Genomic DNA, 20,472 nt, shown 5'->3' with positions numbered 1-20,472 from the left:
CACTAAAGTGAAAAACAATTCACTTTAACCACTATGGCTAACAAAATAGGTAGATCTTATCATCTAAGGCGAGTTTATACACGTGCAGACACGTGGTCGTCCTCATAGAGCATGCTCACACTGCATAGCCAAGACCCTTGAATGGTTACTTCTTTTTAATCTCACGTGTCAATGAAAAGTTAAATACGTGACATTTTTTGGCGCATTATTCACTTTACAAACATTAAACTCACCAGAAAATCTCATCTCGATCCTCCAACCAAGCGAGGAAAGAGAGCACGCTGTAACCAGTTCTTGTAGTCGAGAAAACCGGAAGAAAGGAAGTGGGTCTTACGCATGCGCAGAGAGCATGCAGCGCCAGGGAGGAAAGGAAGCGTGTCTTGCGCATGCGCAGAGAGCATGCAGCTCCACTACAGGCTTGTAGAGGACACAGGAAAAGTTCAACATATCTGCTTGGTGTCCCTACTCCTATTTGCATGTTAATTCTGCATAAAAAAATAACAAATATAAATAAAATATAAAATAAGAACGAATACGCCAACGACAGTCACATTTGCGACTTATACAAGTCTTTTCCATTTCTTTTAAATATCACTTCCTGGTTTGCTACTATTGGTTAGCATACGATCCCTGAAATAGAATTCCGAGCTCTGATTAGACAAACTGTGTGTAAATCAAAATAAAATCCCGCCCTGTTTCTCTGACATCAACGCAGCGTCTATGGAGGAGTGGGCGGGGCTTTGGCGCTGGACGGACTGGGATAGCTTGCTACCTGCCGCATGCAGTGTGATGTTTACTGGGAATAAAAACACTTTTACTCTGATGGTCCGGTTTGAATGAGCAGAATGAATGGCCGAAGATTGTTGAGAAATTGAGAGCACTTTAGGCGTAGGATTGTTTGCAGTAAGGAGTAAAATCGTGCTGCATATGCCAGTGCTTCATCACCAGGACTGCAGTTGGCCTCTTGGTCCAAGCTGCAGAAGATCTGCTGCTCCTGCACTTGCAGTCATGTTAATTTCATAACGATGGCGTCAAGGAGTAACCTGTGAACTAAATGACTGTCAGAAATATCGCCTCTATTTGTAATATGGTAAGTGCACAAGCCTTTAAATGCATTGCTAGTGTCCAAGCTTGCTAGCCCTGGGTGTGTGTGTGTGTGTGTGTGTGTGTGTGTGTGTGTGTGTGTGTGTGTGTGTGTGCATGGATGGGTTTGCTCCCTCCCCTGCAGACCCAGTGCCAAGCCTCCAAAACTAGGTTTACTCCATATACACTATACTACAGGGGACAAACCCCCTTCTGTACTGCATATTTGAATGCATCTTGTATTGCATCTTCTACTGTATCTTCTCCAACACACCTGATTCGACTCATCATCTCATGAACACCCCAGGACTTTAGGTTTTCTAGGGATCCAGCCCACTATACTACATGCATGATGATTAGGTTGAGCTCAGATCCCAGATTTATGCCTGATCCACATGTGGGATCCACATCGACATTTACAAGCACCTGCGTCCCTGCCTGTATCATCCACGATTCCATGAAACCAGGCTCAAGGCTGAATTAATACTTGTGTATGATCAACTGTATGAATATACAGAATCAAGCAGATGCCAAGCAAATTACACCAAACTGTCTCATGATGATTTTCTATCTTGTTAAACTGTTGGCCTGCGAATCTTATCTGTTGTTGCTGAAGCGTCCTTAAAGAAGAAACAGATGATGACGACCCTTCTGGAGATCTGCCATCCAGATCCAACACAATTTAATTTATAATCTAATACAGCTGTCTGTAATGATCACATGATCCACAGTCATTTGATTAGGAGGGCTACAGGAGGATGGATCATTCATTTCATACAAAATATGGTTCACCCGGAAACTTCATCTGTATGTTTTTTTAGTTGTTTCTCAAAGGAATGTTCATATTGGCCAGGAATTATGGGTTTTTCAGCCTGACTGTCTGAATGGAGCTCAGTGTCGCAGTTCTACTTTTGACCTAATGATATGTGTTAGGAAGTGCAAGCTTAGTGTGGTCAGAAGGTCGTGAGTTCTAATCCCAGTTACACCAACCTGCCAATTCTGGGCCCCTGAGCAAGCATTTAACCCCATAGCTACTCAATTGCATGAATAAGATTAATGTAAGGTGCTCTCAATAAAATCTCTTTTAAATGCTGTAAATGTAACTGTGCCTAAACAAAACGGTGATGGTTTATTATCTGGACTGATTTCTGCTTTTTACACACTACTTTTTGACCACTGTCTATGTAGTGTATAAGGACGTTAGTATGAATGTATCCATCTTGTCTGTGTACAAATGTGTTTGTAGGTTAGATCAAGCGAAACCTTCTGCCTCATTTTCAACAGAAACTTAAAGGGCAGAAATGCCTGAACGCCTGTTTGAACGATGGAGCCGAAAGTCCAGTCGCACTCCTTCTACAATGATCCCACTTCATTTCCACTGCCTTTGAGATTCTGGGTTATCAATAGCCTTTGTATGAGTATAATGTGCCTGCTAGTTTCAGCAAAAAATGTCCAGTCTTTAGTGTCTCTGAGACAATGTGGCACTTATGTACCTTCGAGGTGAAGGGCGTTTTAGGCCTCTAATGACTGAAATACAAACCTTGCCGGATTTGGATTTCCTCATGGGGCCGAGAAGCTGAATTGCGTTCTCAGATTATTACTGTCACATGATGCACAGTGCAGCTCTTTAGCACCAAGTCAGATGTCAGTCATGCTTATTGCTCATCCTAGACATTTCAGAATGTGGTGGATATCACTGATTCATCTTTCAGTCTCATTGCTGTATGACTCATAGTTTGTGCTAATACAGATCTGTATTTGAAGATATCCATGATCTCTTTACTAATGACCTAGAGTTGAAAAGAAGCAGCCTGGTTATATAATGCTGCCACCACCATGCACCACATCCGTTTCCCTCGTCGTTCCTTCTGTTCATTTAATCACAATGGGGTCTCGGGCATTTAACTGCGCTGCTCCTCATCTTGTGGATTCTCTTCCACAATCAATACGAGAAAGTGAGCGCATGACCACTTTTAAATCGTGCCTAAAAACATTAAAACAAAGATTCAGCTTCTTCTGATAAATTGTAACAGTTAAACTGTTGTTTGTCTTGAATTTATGAATTATCTATAATAATATACTGTAATTGTAAGGTGTCATTAAGTGTTTTGAAAGGCACCTTTAAATAAAATGCTTTTTTTTTATTATTATTTTTATTATAGATGTTGTTGGGCACCAGAACATGAAGACTTCACTTATACTAAGAATGTTGTTTCTGATGTTTCCTAATGCGTCCTTTTAAACTATGTGTATTGTTTTACTTTGCTTTGGTGTTGGATTGGAATTTGTTGAGAAACTATAGCAAAGAGTGCATTAAATGGTGAAAAGTATAATTTTTTTTTCCCACAAAAGATGTAAAATCTACCAACATATCAGTCCAGAAGGAATGTACTGTACTGTATAAGTTTGTACTGGTCATTCTACAGTGTAGTATGTAGTAATTAGAATACTTTATTGATATAAAATGTACCGAAATGACAGATAAAGATCTGAATTAACCGCCAGAGATCTTCTGGTAACAATAGCAATATGCCACCTCACCATGCAAAAATGAATCCAGTCTGGATTCTAGAAAGTCATTTCCGAGAATGGCTTTTTGTTATGTCTGTAGAAGATGAATAGAAGTGTGGCCATGAGCAAAAACAAACAAAAAAGACAGAAATGAAACTGCATCCATAAAAAAATTCAAATAAAATCATCCAGTTGCCTGAATGTACACCGTAAATAATCATGTTACTTATTATTATTCATTTTAAATTATTATTATGCCCAAAGTGATAAATTCTTATAGAGCACCATCAATAAAATAAGATGGAACAAATAATTTCCATTCTGTTTCATTAAATGTCCCATATCCCGTATACCTCATGATTGAATTTTTACCTTAGCGTTACTGACGTCCTTAATGAAATCCGTGTTCTCGCTTAACGGAAGTGAAACCCTGCACCCTTTGCTGCTTATTAATTATTTTATGACTCCTCAACACATCCTATTAAATGATGAGTTGATGCATTATTAATTCTGTACACGAAATACTGTGACTTGCCTCGGAGGAATATTAGGCATGTTTTAATTTATAAATTACTGAAATATTCCTGAATGAGAACTATTACACACTGGCCCAAAGAATGTAAAAAAATATAATGTCCTGTCCTAAAATTGTCCTAAACGAGAACTACACTGGCATTGGATTATGGTGGACCTGATTTCTATTGGACCAAAATCCATGTTAAATTCTAATGTCCTGTCCTGAAACAATCCTGAACGAGAGCTACACTGTCGCTGGATGATGGTGGAGCTGGTGTTCACTGGACCAAAATGATGAATATAATGTTTTTTGTGGTTAAATTCAGTTATAGCATGAAGCTGACTGAAACGAATTGACCAGACATGAAACGTTCTTGTCCCTGGTGCCAGGTTTAGAGATTTATGGAGTTGTCAAGGCAGGCAATAAAAACTCTATAGAGAGTCAAATTGACAGTCGTGTAACAGTAATTCAGAGCCAGCGCAGTGGCAGCAGGGGTCGGGTCGGGAATTTGTACACATACATCATACAGCTCGAATACGTTAAATGCTATTTTGTCTCCACTTCAATCAAAACAATTATGACTACACAATGGCAAGAGTCCAATCGGAGACCTGAGCGAGCAAGAGAGTACTGTATAATTAATAAGAGAGAAAAAATATACAGTCATAATGGAATCATGTTATACTCCAATTCTGATTCATACTGCTTGTTTACTGTTAAACTACTGCATGACTCGTGTTCATTTTACTTCCGAAAATCTTCCCCCACACCACTCCATGGCTACGCTTTCTCCACGGGCTTCCTGTAGCTGCTGGATCAGATTTAAAACACTGATGCTCACCTACAAAACCAAAACCCAGCAAACTCAGTTCTTATCTCACTTTGTATTGTACCACGCTTTCTCTGAGACTCTGCCTCTCTACGACTGGTCCCACTGTCTCTCAGGGTACAAGGAAGACATGCATCAAGACTCTTCTCTATTCTAACACCTGGGTGCTGGAATGATCTTTATGTCCATTTGAGTCACTTGATGTCCCAAACAGTATTCGAACCGTGTCCAAAAACCTAGATTTTCCAGAAGCCCTTAAATTAGCATTTACATTTGTTAAAAAAAAACAAAACAAGTTTTCTAAGTTCTTTTTGTTCTATATTACTTTCCCAACAGAGTTTTTAGACTGATTGTATTCCCAGTATGTGACCCACTGATCCAGTATCAGGATGTATTTATTGCTAGGGGTTTTAAAGCAAAGGGATCTACCAAATCATGTAAATGTATACAAAAGACTACACCCTCGTGTTAAAAGGAAACTGAGGTAAATTCTGTCAGCACTTTCAATCTTTTAATGTGATCTAGCAACCAGCATAATTCATACAAATTATACAAAAATATTTGTGTAAATGTGCACACCTTTTAGTTAATACTTTCTTAAATGACCCTTTTGCTTGTAATATAGTATTTAGTGTTTTTTTTTTTTGGGGGGGTAGGAGTCTACCAATCGAGTGCATCTTTATTCTGAACTTTCTACCACACCTTTCTTGTAGAAATATTCCAGTAATTTTTGTTAAAGCCCCTTTCATGATCTAAGCTCAGACTAGGCCATTCCTAAATGCTTCATTCCATTCTTGGATTTGTACTTTGGCTTGTTTTTGAAAATTTGGTATTTGTAGCTAGCCATAATTCCTTGTATTTTGGCAAGCGTTTCAGTCACTGTGGGTGTGGTCTTGTTTTTGCTTCAAATAAAGTGCTTAAGCCTAAGGAAAGGAGAAGAAAAGAAAATGCTGGAAATCAACGAGTCCTTCAATAATTTTAAAATGAAATATTCCTTGATTTAATTCTTGTGAAAAACAGTTATCAGTAATAAACTACACAAGAACACGTGTTAATTGGTACCTGCCACCAGGTTTTATTTTTGGTCTGCGTTTGCTTCTAAATGGAGTTCGATTTACATTGCCAGGATCAACTATGAACTATGGACTACAGATAGAGCACACTGTGCCCATCAAAACCCTGTTGAGATGAGAGCTGCCAGCTACAAATACTTGTGTTTTAAAGTCACACGTCTCTGGACTTGTTTCCTCAAAAGGTTTAACTATTATTATAACTGGCAGTCCAGTGATATACGTGACCTGAGATCAGAATGTAAGATGTCTCTTGAATCTCTTGCTTACGGATCAGACGGAGGAGGGGATTGGACGCGTGACCAAATCCAAATACTTGAATATTTATAGCCATTGCCGAAGTCTAACACAGTGTTTTTTTAAGGCTCAGTGTATTACAGGTTTGTATTACAGACTATTCAAATTGAGTGCTTCGGATTGGGAACAGAACGTACTTTCTGTCACATTGACACGTGTTTTTAGTGCCATGGCATTTCTCCTCAAGTCATCCAATCTCCATTCATTGCAAGCATTGTTGTTCTTAAAAACTAATCATGTCTAAATGTCTAATCTGTGATTTGAAATGTGGATTATTTGATGATTCATCTCTTTTCTATCTGCAGGGCACCAATGCCTCTGCTCTGGAGAAAGACATTGGTCCAGAGCAGTTCCCCATTAATGAGCACTACTTTGGATTGGTCAACGTGAGTATCGTTCAGTCTGATTAAGCCACATTTTTGTTCGCGAGCCCAAGCAATTCAAGAGCGTGTCCGCCTTTGGCCCAATAAGGCAAAATATTGCATGCGAAAGCACTGCATAGAGGAAAAAGGGGATCTTATTTCATGCGTGTCACACGTTGTGTTGCTCATTTGTTCCATGCTCATGTACCACAAAAATATATCAACTAACCATAATCTGCACACTTTATTATTGTACTGAACAGTACAAAATAACACACATTGGTGAAGTTTTTTTTTTTTTTCGTGACTAAATGAAATGATTATGGCACCATGTTGTTCTTGGTCAAATTGACACGGGGACATTTTACTGGATTAAGCTCAATCAAAGCCTCATTTCAGCACCGATTACACATTTAGCAAACACTACAAGGCTAACAAGGTTAGCATTTACAGTAAACAGTAACAGATTTTTGCAAACATTTATAGTTTTACGGGGGGGTTTTCCAAAGGAACTGAGGATATACTGCAGATTATTGCCTCATTTTAATATTTGAACTGGGGCTGCTGTTATCGATTATTTCAATAAACGAGTATTCTAACGAATATTCCATCGATTAATCAGATAAGTAGTACTTTTTTTTTTATTAAAGAGCAATACTAAATAAGAGAGAAAATAGCACAGGTCTCTTAAAATTAAATGAAAGTAATTTGTTTCCTTTTTAGAAACATTTCAAAATACAAATACGTTCAAAAAGTCCCTCCACTGTGGCCAAGTAAAGAAGGTAATGGAAACATATTTGTTTAATACAATTATTCTCACATGAATTTCTTTGTGCTTTTCTTGTGTACGTAAAAAAAAAAAAAAACCCTTTAAATTTTCGCCAGCTTTAAAAACGTGCTCCACTACCTGCTCACGGTTACTGCTGAGGGACTTTTTGATTGCACTGTAAATAAATACAATTATAAAAATTTCTTTCAAAAGACTTTCTTTGTTTTAGTTTGAAATGATCCCAAACCAAACTCACTGTTTTCTCGCCGTTCCTCCATATTTTCATTCTGCAGCGTCTCCTGTGTTACCTGTCTAAAGCATTTTTGTAATCAAATTACTCAAATTACTCGAGGAATCATTTCAGCGCTAGTTTGAACCGACAGTTGTTGCGATTAATGGCTTCAATTTTCCTTTGTTTTATTTTTCTTGCTGCTAGAGGGACAAGAGATAAGCACACAGCTACTAGTATTTTAGCCTGTAGCCTTGTGGCAGTGTTTAAAACTCCTAACTTTCAAAATATGTATGCAATAATGCTGCATTCGACTTGCAACCCCAAAAAGTTGGGACATTGTGTAAAATGTAATTAAAAACAGAATGTAATGATTTGCAAATCTGATAAACCGATATTGTATTCACAATATAACGTGGGATACATAACATGTATGGAAATGTACCATTTGAAGGAAAAAAAATATTTTTAATTTGATGAAAGCTTTTCAGAAAAGTTGGGATGGGGCAACAAAAGTCTGGAAAAAGTTTTATTATACGTTTTATGAAAATGAAACAGTTGGAGAAATATTTTGCAACTAATGAGGTTAATTGACATGTCAGTAAGATGATTGGGTATAAATAGTGAATCTTGAGAGACTGTTAGAAGTAAAGTTTGGCAGAGCTTCACCAATCTATTCCTCAACATCAAATTACAAAAGACTTGAATATCTCATCATTTACAGTAAATAATATCATCAACAGTCTCAGAGTCTGGAGAAATCTCTGTGCACAAGGGATAAGTGCGAAAATCAATATTGGATGCCTGTCATCTTCGGGCCCTTTGGCAGCACTGCATTTTAAACAGTCATGATTCTGTAATGGAAATCACTGCCTGAGCTCATTAACACCTCCAGAAATCATTGTCTGTCATTTTGCCATGTTTTCCTAAAATGCAGGTTAAATCTCTATCATGCAAAGAAGAAGGCATGCGTGAACATGATCCACAAATCTCTGGGCTAAAGCTCATTCAAAATCTACTGAGGCAAATTGGGAACCTGTTCTGTGGTCAGATGAATGGAAATGTAAAATTTGAATAAAGAGGAGAGAAGGGAGACTATCTGGCTTATCAGCGCTCAAAAAGCCACATTAATGCTGAGCAGTATGCACAGGTTTTAGAGCAGAAATTACTTCCATCCAGAAAACGTCTTTTTAAGGGAAGGCCTTGCATATTTGAGCAAGACCATGCTAACTGCTAACTGCATCTCTTACAATAGCATGACTTCGTAGTAGAAATGTCCAAGTGCTAAACTGGCCTGCCTGCAGTCTAGTCCATTTGCCTTGTCATGAATTGAAAAATACAACAAAGTGTACTGTTGAGCAGCTAGAATTCTCTATCTGATACATATGGGACAACGTTCCTCTCAAAAATATTAGCATCTGGTCTCCTCAGTTCACAGATGAATATGGACAGATGACGTGATGATACACAGTGATAAACATGGCCCTGTGCCACCTTTTTTGGAATTGTGTTGTACCTCAGAAGTTAAAATGCTAGAGCTTGGAACGGCCTCTGTGAACTCTGTGCATTCAGTGTACAACATAGTGATGCCACCATGTTTTTTTATGCTAGTCAGCTAAACTGTAGAGTCAGTGTTACAGATTTAACATGGGAATATGTTTTAATGTATGCTTATACTTGTGTATATATAGTGTAGCTCATGTATAGGTAAGAAATGCCATATATTGATTGCCATATAATGAATTGACATCGAAACAAACGTAATTCTGAGGTAAGAAGGAATCCTGTCATTTGGATGCTTTTCGCTGCTAGTTACAGTTTGGAAAATAAGATTTCGGGCCCCCAGTCGTATATGCAGTGTGATACCTAACAAGGCAAATAATTGACGGCAATGCCAAGCCGAATTGTTGTTCATTTAGTTTTTTTCCCCTAAAGCAGTACATCTTATTCCCTGTTATGCCCCAAACTTAATTATTTATATTTTTTATGTTTATAGTTTAAAGCAAGTGCTTTCCTGTACTCACTTGTTTAACAGCAGCCTTTCAATCAGCTTCTGTTTGAAGCTGTCAAGAGGAAAAAAATGCATTTAAAAAGTCCATAGTGTTTCATACACATGCACATGCCTTTGTTTGAGAGAACCATCAGTAGAAAATCAGCAGCTTTCAGAAACCCCATTAATTCTCCCATCCATTCTCTGAAACCAGGCCAAGACAACCTACTGTTACTCACTGCATTTTTTTGTGAATTAAGGCAGGCCACGGTTCTTTTTCTGGCAAAGAAAGTCTTGTCTTATTAAATAATAGCAGATGACAGGGTTTTGATCCAAGTTTGCCGATTACGAGAATGCCAAAATGCACTGGTTTCACCCCTCGTCTAGAAACAGAAGATTATGTTCAAATTTGTTTCCTCATTCCCTCAGCTCTGATTGCTTCACAGATTTACTTCTTTACCAAAAGTGCTCTCTCTCGCTCTCTCTCTCTCGCGCTCTCTCTCTCTCTCTCTCTCTCTCGCGCTTACTCTTTTTCTTTTTTTTTATCACTCTTTGTGGCTTTCTCTCTGTCGATCTCTCTCTCTCTCGCTCTTACTCTTTTTCATCACTCTTTGTGGCGATCTCTCTCTCTCTCTGTGATCTCTCTCTCTCTCTCTCTCTCTCTCTCTCTCTCTCTCTCTCTGTGATCTCTCTCTCTCTCTCTCTCTCTCTCTCTCTCTCTCTCTCTCTCTCTCTCTCTCTCTCTCTATCACTCTTTGTGGCTTTCTCTCTCTCTCTCTCTCTCTGTCTCTGTATCTGTTTGCCAGACTCTCTCTCACTCTTTGTGGCTTTCTCTCTGTCTGTCTCTCTCATCTATCTATCCGTCGTGTTCTCTCTCTCTCTCTCTCTCTCTCTCTCTCTCTCTCTCTCTCTCTCTCTCTCTCTCTCTCTCTCTCTCTCTCTCCCTCTCTCTCTCTCTATTTGGTGCTTTAAAATAAAGTGATGATTGGGTAATTGAATCCAACAAACTGCAAACAGCTGAATGTGAAAGAGTGAGTGACTGAGAGTGGAGAGCAGGTGGAGGATGTTCTTTTGACGATGAGAGAGCAGGCCGGGTATGAGAACATTTACTGCGTCACGAATGAACCAAGTGTCTGAGCGACTTGTAAAAAAAACCCTAAAAACTATATAAATATGCTTAAATGATGCATTAAAAGCATCATAAAAATTTCCATCAAAAAAGTTCTCTCTCTCTCTCTCTCTCTCTCTCTCTCTCTCGCTCTCTCTCTCTCTCTCTCTCCCTCTCTCTGTGTCTCCTTTTGCAGTTTGGGAATACATGCTACTGTAACTCAGTGCTGCAGGCGCTGTATTTCTGCAGGCCGTTCAGGGAGAGCGTTCTGGCCTACAAGGCACAGCAGAAGAAGAAGGAGAACCTGCTGACCTGCCTGGCTGACCTCTTCCACAGCATTGCCACCCAGAAGAAGAAGGTGGGAGTAATCCCCCCCAAGAAGTTCATCTCTCGCCTGAGAAAAGAAAATGGTAAGCAAGCAAACTTTCCTGTCACAGACCATGGAATTGAACTTAAAATTAAACATGTGACTCCAAATTTATCAATGACTTTTAAACTCGTCTGCCATTAGTGAAGTGATTCGGATGAACACATTCTTGGTTTCATGTGATTAGCAAAGCCACGGTTTATAAAAAGGTTTTTCACAGCATATAAAGCATCTGATTGTCAAAACTTTACATATAGAAGTACAGCAAATATTGACATACACCACCAAAAACATGATATACATGATATTCCTCAAATATCGACCTAATGACAAGATAAAAACTAATCAGGGAAGCAGCCAAGAGCAACATTATAACATTATAATATCAGATAATAAATAAAACGGAAATAATGTAAGTTATGTATTCTTTCTGTGCGGCCCAATCGACCCACTGATCGGCACCGGGGGTTGGGGACCACTGCTGAAATGTGTTAAATTATTAACACATTACAGTATACTACCTCATACTGATCACCATTCTTTAAGACACCTGAGTAGGCTGGGCCATGTCTTAACTTACCGTATTTTCGAGTTACGATGGGGTCATCACAACGCATCTCCTACATTACTCGGGGACCTGCTATACTATTCTATTGGTGGATAAACCACATTATTCTTGTACTTGGGTAAAGCTACAAATCCCCCGCCTACACGAGTCCGAAAAAGTGAAACACTTTCATATCTATAAGTGCATCAGTAAACGTACAAAAGTTCTTGCTTCTAAATAGACTCGAGTATCAGAAGTAAACGAGTGCTCTATGAGAACTCTATGAATAATGGATACAGTTCAGTGTTCCATTCTCCTGCACATAATACCTTTTAATGAGGGAGTTTTCTATAGTTACAGACCCACAGTGAAAGAAACCTTACTCCAAACACACTTTCACCTGAACTGTCCTCAATGTTGATGGTTCAGAAGCGTATAGATTTGAGCGAGTTTGACAAGGGCCAAATTGTGACGTCTAGACGTCTGGGTCAGAGCATCTCCAAAACTGCAGCTCTTGTGGGATGTTCCCAGTGTGCAGTGGTCCAAAAAGTGGTCCAAGGAAGGAACAGTGGTGATGTGGGGGGCGAAGGCTGGTCCGTGTGGTCCCATCAAACAGACGAGATCCTGTAGTTAAAACTGCTGAAGAAATGAATGCTGTTAATGCTCAATGAGTCACGACTGTTTTAACAGCAAACACCCAACGCAATATTAGCAAGGTGCTCATAAAGTTATCCCTGGTCATCGTATATACTTCAGTGAAGTTACAAAGTAAAATTCTTTCATTAATGCCCACTGAATCTTTTCCATACAGATTTAGTTGCATTTAAAAGCATGACAGATACAGAGACGAGAACGAAATGCACGTCTCTTGAGTTTAAAGGTTCACCAAGAACTGAAAACGCTTCCAGTGTTTAAAAGCTCGTTTGGAGATAATCGTAGGGTTATCTTGTCGTAGGCTGCATTTAAACTAGAATTGGCTCTATCCTACTTTAAGCTCATGTAGAAGCTGTAATTTCCCTTTTTTTGGTGACATTATACACAGTGCAAGTGTAATCTTAGCTTAACACTTTTACAGCATCCATAATAGTGCCCAGATCCTAGTAAAAATGGAACCCCCTAACAACAAAAGGTTTAACATTATGAACGGACAATACCGATGCCTAAAAATACTCTACTGTATTGCATTGCTTTATGTAGAGAAACAATGTAAAATGATATAGGCAAGGAGGCAGAGCTAATCTAATGTATATAGATGGACTAGTAATGCACCTGACCTTTGCTTACAAACAGTAGATCTTTGTAATACAGTGTATCTGTGGAATGTGGAACAGGTGGTGGAGTATGTAAGTGTGTGTGCACGTGTGTGTGAGGGAGGTATATGAAAAGATACTTGTTCTGAATCTCTTTCAGTAAATGAATAATACCAGCCTCTGTCGGAAAAGAATCAGTCAGCTGACTACACACACACACACATACAATACAGGGTGATTTCACGTTTAACACTGATGACCATATAACACAAGGTAGTTTCCATTTGTCCATAAAAATGCTGTCTGTAAAGGTTTATTATAGAACTTGCATGTACTGTACATTCACATCATATGTTGATAAACAGTATACATCTTACGCAGAATAATATTTAGATTTCTTACATCACGATTTGTGAAGTATTTAAAGCGTGTGGCGCTGCACTGCTCTCTGTCCCCCCCTGCAGACCTGTTTGATAACTACATGCAGCAGGACGCTCACGAGTTCCTCAACTACCTGCTGAACACGGTGGCGGACATCCTGCAGGAGGAGAAGAAACAGGAGAAAGAAAACGGCCGACTAAAGAACAATGGGAGCGTAGTCAATGCCGAAACCGAGACGGAGAACAAGACCGAGTCCACCTGGGTGCACGACATCTTCCAGGGAACGCTGACCAACGAGACACGCTGCCTCAACTGCGAGACGGTGACGGCTTTGACACACAGTTGTTTCTCTGGGTGTTAAATTGCGTGATTGTTTAAGACATTTTGCAGCTGTGTTTTTGCTTTTAAACCAATTAACGTAATTAATCGCATGATTTTCATAAGATAACTTTGTGATTAATCGCATGTTTGTATCTATTCTAAATGTACCATAAATGAACACTTTTCAAGTTTTTAATACACTAATTAACATTGGCATGAATATTCATCCTCAAAACCATGAACTGTACAGTCAAAGGTTATATATTTGCTGTTATAATAACCGCCACTCTTCTGGGAAGATTCTGTGTGTGCTTGTTGAGATTTCTGCTCATTCAGCCACCAGAATGTAAGTAAATTCAGGTACTGATGTAGGTGAGGTGAGGAGGCCTGGGGTCCAGTCAGTGTTCACATTCATTCAAAACATGTTTTGAGAGTTGAGAGCTTTGTAGCAGGCCACGCAAGATCTTCCACTCCATCCCATGTAAACCATATGTTCATGGTGTTGGCTTTGTGCACAGGGGTATATTCATGCTGGAGCAGGTTTGGGTCTCCTAGTTCAAGTGAAAGGAGAATATAATTCTACCACATCCAAAGACATCTTGTACAACTGCATGCCTCCAATTTTGTGGGAACAGTTTGGGGAAGAATCACGTATAGTTTGAATGGTATTATAATGTAAGCGGTCACTTGGAGGTCATTTGAGGTCACTTTGTTTTGAGGTTTTGATGAGACCTTCCTTAATTTGTGTTCCGTTCAAACGTTCTTCAGGACTGATGTTAAAGTGAGTTGATGCTAATAAATTTGACAAGATCATAGAACTCGAATACATTTTTCCAATTACAGGTAAGCAGTAAAGACGAGGACTTCCTGGATTTGTCTGTGGATGTCGAGCAAAACACTTCAATAACACATTGTCTCAGGTATTTATATATAGCACACGTGCCCAAGATAACTAAGAGAGTTACAGTCTTGGAGGCTTCAATGAGGAGGATCTGATTCGTCGTGTGTGTGTGTGTGTGTGCAGGGACTTCAGTAACACGGAGACGCTGTGCAGTGAGTATAAGTATTACTGTGAAACCTGCTGCAGCAAACAAGAGGCCCAGAAACGGTCAGTGGGCTCATCCTGCACTTTACATTACAGTGATTTTATTTTTTTTATATGCACCTCTGACTGTGATCATGTGCAACGTAATGGTTCCACAATAGATTGTATATGACATTTTTTTTATGTCGGTCATGTGTTTCTCCAGCATGCGAGTGAAGAAGTTGCCCATGATCTTGGCCCTGCACCTGAAACGCTTCAAGTACATGGAGCAGTTGCAGCGCTACACCAAGCTGAGCTACCGTGTCGTCTTTCCGCTCGAGCTGCGCCTCTTCAACACATCCGCCGACGCCGTCAACCTCGACCGCATGTACGACCTCGTGGCCGTAGTGGTACATTGTGGCAGGTGCGTAAATATAAGGATACACGATGGCTACACATACTCTTTTTACAATGCAGTCTGCAAAAATGATGCCAAAAACCTGATACCACGTCTCTGATCGGTCAGGAGGTGTGCGTCATTTTTTTTGTATTACAGCATACTTATAGAAACAGCTCGCACATGGCAGTTGTAAAGCAGACAGTGCATTTATTAAGACTAATGATAAAAGTGTTGTTCACCAGGCTAAAACATATGATCAATGGTGTGTGTGGTGTATTTAGGGAAGAAGTCTTGAAATCCTGGAAAAGTTAAGAGAAAGAAAGATGGTTTTTTTTGAAGGACAGGTTATCAAAATTTACATCAGAGGCCCAACCTGATCCAATATTTACTTAAATGTGCATATAAAATGTAACTTTAACTAAGGTCAACCCAAAAAAAAAAAAAAAATACACACAGCTCGGTGACAATGGCCAAATAATACATATACATATAAGTATTTGAACACCTGAGAAAGTCAATGTTAATATTTGGTACAGTAGCATTTGTTTGCAATTACAGAGGTCAAACATTACCTGTAGTTTTTCACCAGGTTTGCACACACTGCAGGAGGGATTTTGGCTCCTCCACACAGATCTTCTCTAGATCAGTCAGGTTTCTGGCCTGTCGCTGAGAAACACGGAGTTTGAGCTCCCTCCAAAGATTCTCTATTGGGTTTAGGTCTGGAGACTGGCTAGGCCACGCCAGAACCTTGATATTCTTCTTACAGAGCCACTCCTTGGTTATCCTGGCTGTGTGCTTCGGGTCATTGTCATGTTGGAAGACCCAGCCTTGACCCATCTTCAATGCTCTAACTGAGGGAAGAAGGTTGTTTCCCAAAATCTCGCAATACATGGCCCCGGTCATCCTCTCCTTAATACAGTGCAGTCGCCCTGTCCCACGTGCAGAAAAACACCCCCAAAGCATGATGCTACCACCCCCATGCTTCACAGTAGGGATGGTGTTCTTGGGATGGTACTCATCATTGTTCTTCCTCCAAACACGTTTAGTGGAATTATGACCCAAAAGTTCTATTTTAGTCTCATCTGACCACATGACTTTCTCCCATGACTCCTCTGGATCATCCAAATGGTCATTGGCAAACTTAAGACGTGCCTGGACATGTGCTGGTTTAAGCAGGGGAACCTTCCGTGCCATGCATGATTTCAAACCATGATGTCTTAGTGTATTACCAACAGTAACCTTGGAAATGGTGGTCCCAGCTCTTTTCAGGTCATTGACCAGCTCCTCCCGTGTAGTTCTGGGCTGATTTCTCACCTTCCTTAGGATTATTGAAACCCCACGAGGTGAGATCTTGCATGGAGCCCCAGTCCGAGGGAGATTGACAGTCATGTTTAGCTTCTTCCATTTTCTAATGATTGCTCCAACAGTGGACCTTTTTTCACCAAGCTGCTTGGCAATTTCCCCGTAGCCCTTTCCAGCCTTGTGGAGGTGTACAATTTTGTCTCTAGTGTCTTTGGACAGCTCTTTGGTCTTGGCCATGTTAGTAGTTGGATTCTTACTGATTGTATGGGGTGGACAGGTGTCTTTATGCAGCTAACAACCTCAAACAGGTGCATATAACTTAGGATAATAAATGTAGTGGAGGTGGACATTTTAAAGGCAGACTAACAGGTCTTTGAGGGTCAGAATTCTAGCTGATAGACAGGTGTTCAAATACTTATTTGCAGCTGTATCATACAAATAAATAGTTTAAAAATCATATATTGTGATTTCTGGATATTTTATTTAGATTATGTCTCTCACAGTGGACATGCACCTACGATGACAATTTCAGACCCCTCCATGATTTCTAAGTGGGAGAACTTGCAAAATAGCAGCGTGTTCAAATACTTATTTTCCTTACTATATATATATACGGCTCACATAACTGCATCACGAGCTGCGCCGTGTTCATCACTGTACACAGACTCTTCATGCAATTAGATGGTGGACTCGCATTTAAACTGGGATATTAACTGGTTCCACTTCAGGTGAGTGAGAGTTTTATATGCAATGAACAAAGAGCCTATTCTTAAATGGAAACTATTGTGTCTGTTTGTTACAGAGCAGGCTCTAGGCAATTGCCTGCTCTGCCTAGAGCTAACGCCGGTCCTGACCCCAGCATAAACAGCAGTACGGGTGGAATACCCCTCTCCAGGCCGTGTTGTACAGAAATACATTTTGCATAGCATATTGACCATATATTACTGATTGCTTACCTTATTTACACACATCGCCTTCTTGCGCTTAATCTTGTGACAGTGGGCCAAACAGAGGACACTACATAACCATAGTGAAGAGTCATGGCTTCTGGCTGCTGTTCGACGATGACATCGTGGAGGTGTGTGTGTGTGTGTGTGTGTGTGTGTGTGTGTGTGTGTGTGTGTGTGTGTGTGTGTGTGTGTGTGTGTGTGTGTGTGTGTGCGCCTGTTTATTACATTTGTAAGTGCTGTACTGAATGCCTGTAATCAACTCTTTCTCGCTTCTCTTTCACACAGAAAATTGACGCCCAGGCGATCGAGGAGTTCTACGGTTTGACTTCAGACATCTCTAAGAACTCTGAGTCAGGATACATCCTTTTTTATCAGTCCCGAGAGTGACTGGACAAATGGCGAGCGAAAATAAAAGAGCTAAAAGAGCAGAGAGGGTGGGAAGTAGGAGACAAAAAAAAAAAAAAAAAAACAGAAGAAAATGTCGTTCAATCACTTACACCATTCAGCCCACAGCCTAGTCTCACAAACTCACACTCTCACTCAGGAGCAAGTTCTGAAAGCTGTGCCAATAGCACCCTGACCTCATTTTTGCCAATACTACATTTCTTACAATCCCCTTCTTTATGTCATTACTGCACTCTGGGGTAGGTCTGTGTGAGTGTCTGAGTGAGTGAGAATTTTTTTTTTGGGGGGTTTGGGTTGGGCTTAAAACTGACCCTTGGTCAGTCACCTGCATATGGAAGGCACTTTATAAACAAAAAGCATCAACATACAGTACAGAGTGACAAACACTAACGAAAGAACAAATGAAAAGACAGCTGAATGACATCACTCGTGTCAGGACCCTGAAAGGAAGGAATTGAATCACTATATAATATATCAGCATTAAAAAAGTCGGAAACTTCAGGAATCCGCTCCAAAACCTTCAGAGAATTTGTTTTGCGTCTTTGCAGTGATTTAGGTTTCTTCTTGGAGATCAATGTGGTCATATCCCTGGTGATTTTATGCGTTCATGTCTTTATATGTATGTTCAGTCCTTTAGATCTAAAGTTATCTGGCTAACTAAGAAATCAGGAGGGGTTTTTTTTTTGTTAGTTTTTTCAAACAAAGCAAGATTTTTTTCCCCATTGTTTTCTTTAGGGATTGAGTCGCCAAATGCGTGCATTAAACTGCATCATGGAGCATTAAAAAAATAAGTTTAATTTTACATACAGTGACTAATGAGGGCATATACACAGAAAAAAAGGTATCGGTTTTGAGTATGCTTAGATAGATCTCAACAATTGTCCAGTCCGGTTTGATTATATCTTTTTGGCTCTATGCCCTATTTAAAATTCTTCTGAGAGAAAGTAGGCCATTGCTGCTCTACTCTCGCTCTAAATCTGCATGATAGTCACCAAGCCATGGATATCTCAGGTCAACAAGTCCTTTCTACCATTCATTAGCATCTGACTGTGGCAGGCAGAAAGACCTTCATCCATTGAAAGTTACTGTTTAGCTCACAATGATCTTCAAGGCTATAGCTCCGTTAATGCCCTTGTACGTAACACTACTGTTATCCGACCACCATTACGCTCCATGTTGCAGTAGAATCTAGTTCTATTCAGATTTGATGCATCTGCGTACAGGTTCCTAATGAGAGATCCTACAGATCATTACAGATCTACACTCATGAAAACCTAATGAGTGTAGATCCTTACATGTATATGGTGCACTGATCGCAATGATTTTCCTGCATTCATTAAATGTTCCGTTTATATATATATGAAATGATGCTCATTATATTTCCTTGATGATGATAATAATACTGGTGATAATAGTTATAATAATGTCTGTATTGGGTACTTTTAAGGCTTGATGGACAGACTCTGTTTCTCCGCCATGATTAACACCAAGAACACGCTTTCAGAAGCTAAACCAAGTTCAGCGTTAACAGACTGCATCAAGATGTTATGATTTCAGTTCAACCTACTCATAAAGGCTGCTATGGACCCTGAAGTAGAAATGCACAATTTATCTAATTTGAAATTATGAAGGGCATTTTTATAATTTTCTTCTGTGTAATCGCAGATGAGAACCTACGACTTTGGAGAGAGAACAATTGAATACTTAGTTGATTGAGGAGAAATATTTAGCATGAAAAGCTTATCTCTGACTGAATTTGACTGTGTATAATGAACAGAGCTCAGAAGACTGTAGGAATATGATGAACATTCCTGTCAATGCTCGTGTGATTAAAAATTTTTTTTTGTTTCTTTTGTTAAACCAAGGACGATATCCGACTTGTGGTATAATGAATAATTCCCAATTTGCACCTTGATATGTGTGTGTTTTCTTGTTTTATTTCTTGACCTCATATTTTTAAATTATCACTTGTTAAAGAATGAACATATACAAATTATACCTGATGGAATATCAATAAGGTAAAAAGATGTTGCTCTGAATTTTTAGAGCCTCGTTTATAAAAAGGAAAAAATAAACTTGAATTTGACTTAAATCAACAGAAACTACTTAAAAAAAAAAAAAAAAGTGTTCTGGTGAGTATTTTCACTTCAGCTTTTATTTCACTATATTTTAATTTGCAATATCTTGTTTTATTATTTTTTTCTGTTCCATAAGTTTGTGAATACATTCAACTTATCCACAATTCCTGTGTGTGTGTGTGTGTGTGTGTGTGTGTGTGTGTGTGTGTGTGTGTGTGTGTGTGTGTGTGTGTGTGTGTGTGTGTGTGTGTGTGTGTGTGTGTGTGTGTGTGTGTGTGTGTGTGTGTGTGTGTGTGTGTGTGTGTGTGGTAAGGGTTCTCTCAGCGCACTCACTATACACCCGAACTTCACACCCATATGTGATTCTTCCACAAACTTGAGGCAAAGTAAAAACGACAAATCTCTAGGATGCCCCTGTACATAAAGCTAGCTCCATTAAGATATGGTGTGTTAGTATTAGAGTGGAAAAACTCAAGATCTCAACCCTTCTGAACATCTTTGGAATGAACTAGAGCACTGACTAAACTCTAAACCTCCTCATCAACATCTGATCTCGATACCATGATTTTGTAGCTGAAGGATCACAAATCCACATATACACTCTCCACAACTAAAGAAAAACCTTCCTGAAAGAGTGGAGCTTATTATAAGCGAGAAGGAAAAATCAATCTGGAATGGGATG

General features: G+C 39.5%; 1 protein-coding gene across 1 annotated transcript; it reads left to right on the top strand.

Annotated features, from left to right (window-relative positions):
• Window positions 1-721: 721 nt before the first annotated feature.
• usp46 (ubiquitin specific peptidase 46) lies at window positions 722-19,627 on the top strand. Its single transcript, XM_083563101.1, has 9 exons — window positions 722-1,090; window positions 6,613-6,693; window positions 10,962-11,175; window positions 13,394-13,632; window positions 14,475-14,551; window positions 14,656-14,739; window positions 14,882-15,079; window positions 17,357-17,435; window positions 17,593-19,627. Exons 1-9 carry the CDS (start codon window positions 1,055-1,057, stop codon window positions 17,692-17,694), a joined length of 1,110 nt encoding a protein of 369 aa, XP_083419227.1. The 5' UTR covers window positions 722-1,054; the 3' UTR covers window positions 17,695-19,627.
• The last annotated feature ends 845 nt before the right edge of the window (window positions 19,628-20,472 follow it).

Source organism: Silurus aristotelis (genome assembly GCF_946808225.1).
Source record: "Silurus aristotelis genome assembly, chromosome: 15".
Classification (NCBI taxonomy): Eukaryota; Metazoa; Chordata; class Actinopteri; order Siluriformes; family Siluridae; genus Silurus; species Silurus aristotelis.
Note: the sequence above shows the minus strand (reverse complement) of the source record. Positions and strands in the feature narration are given on the sequence as shown.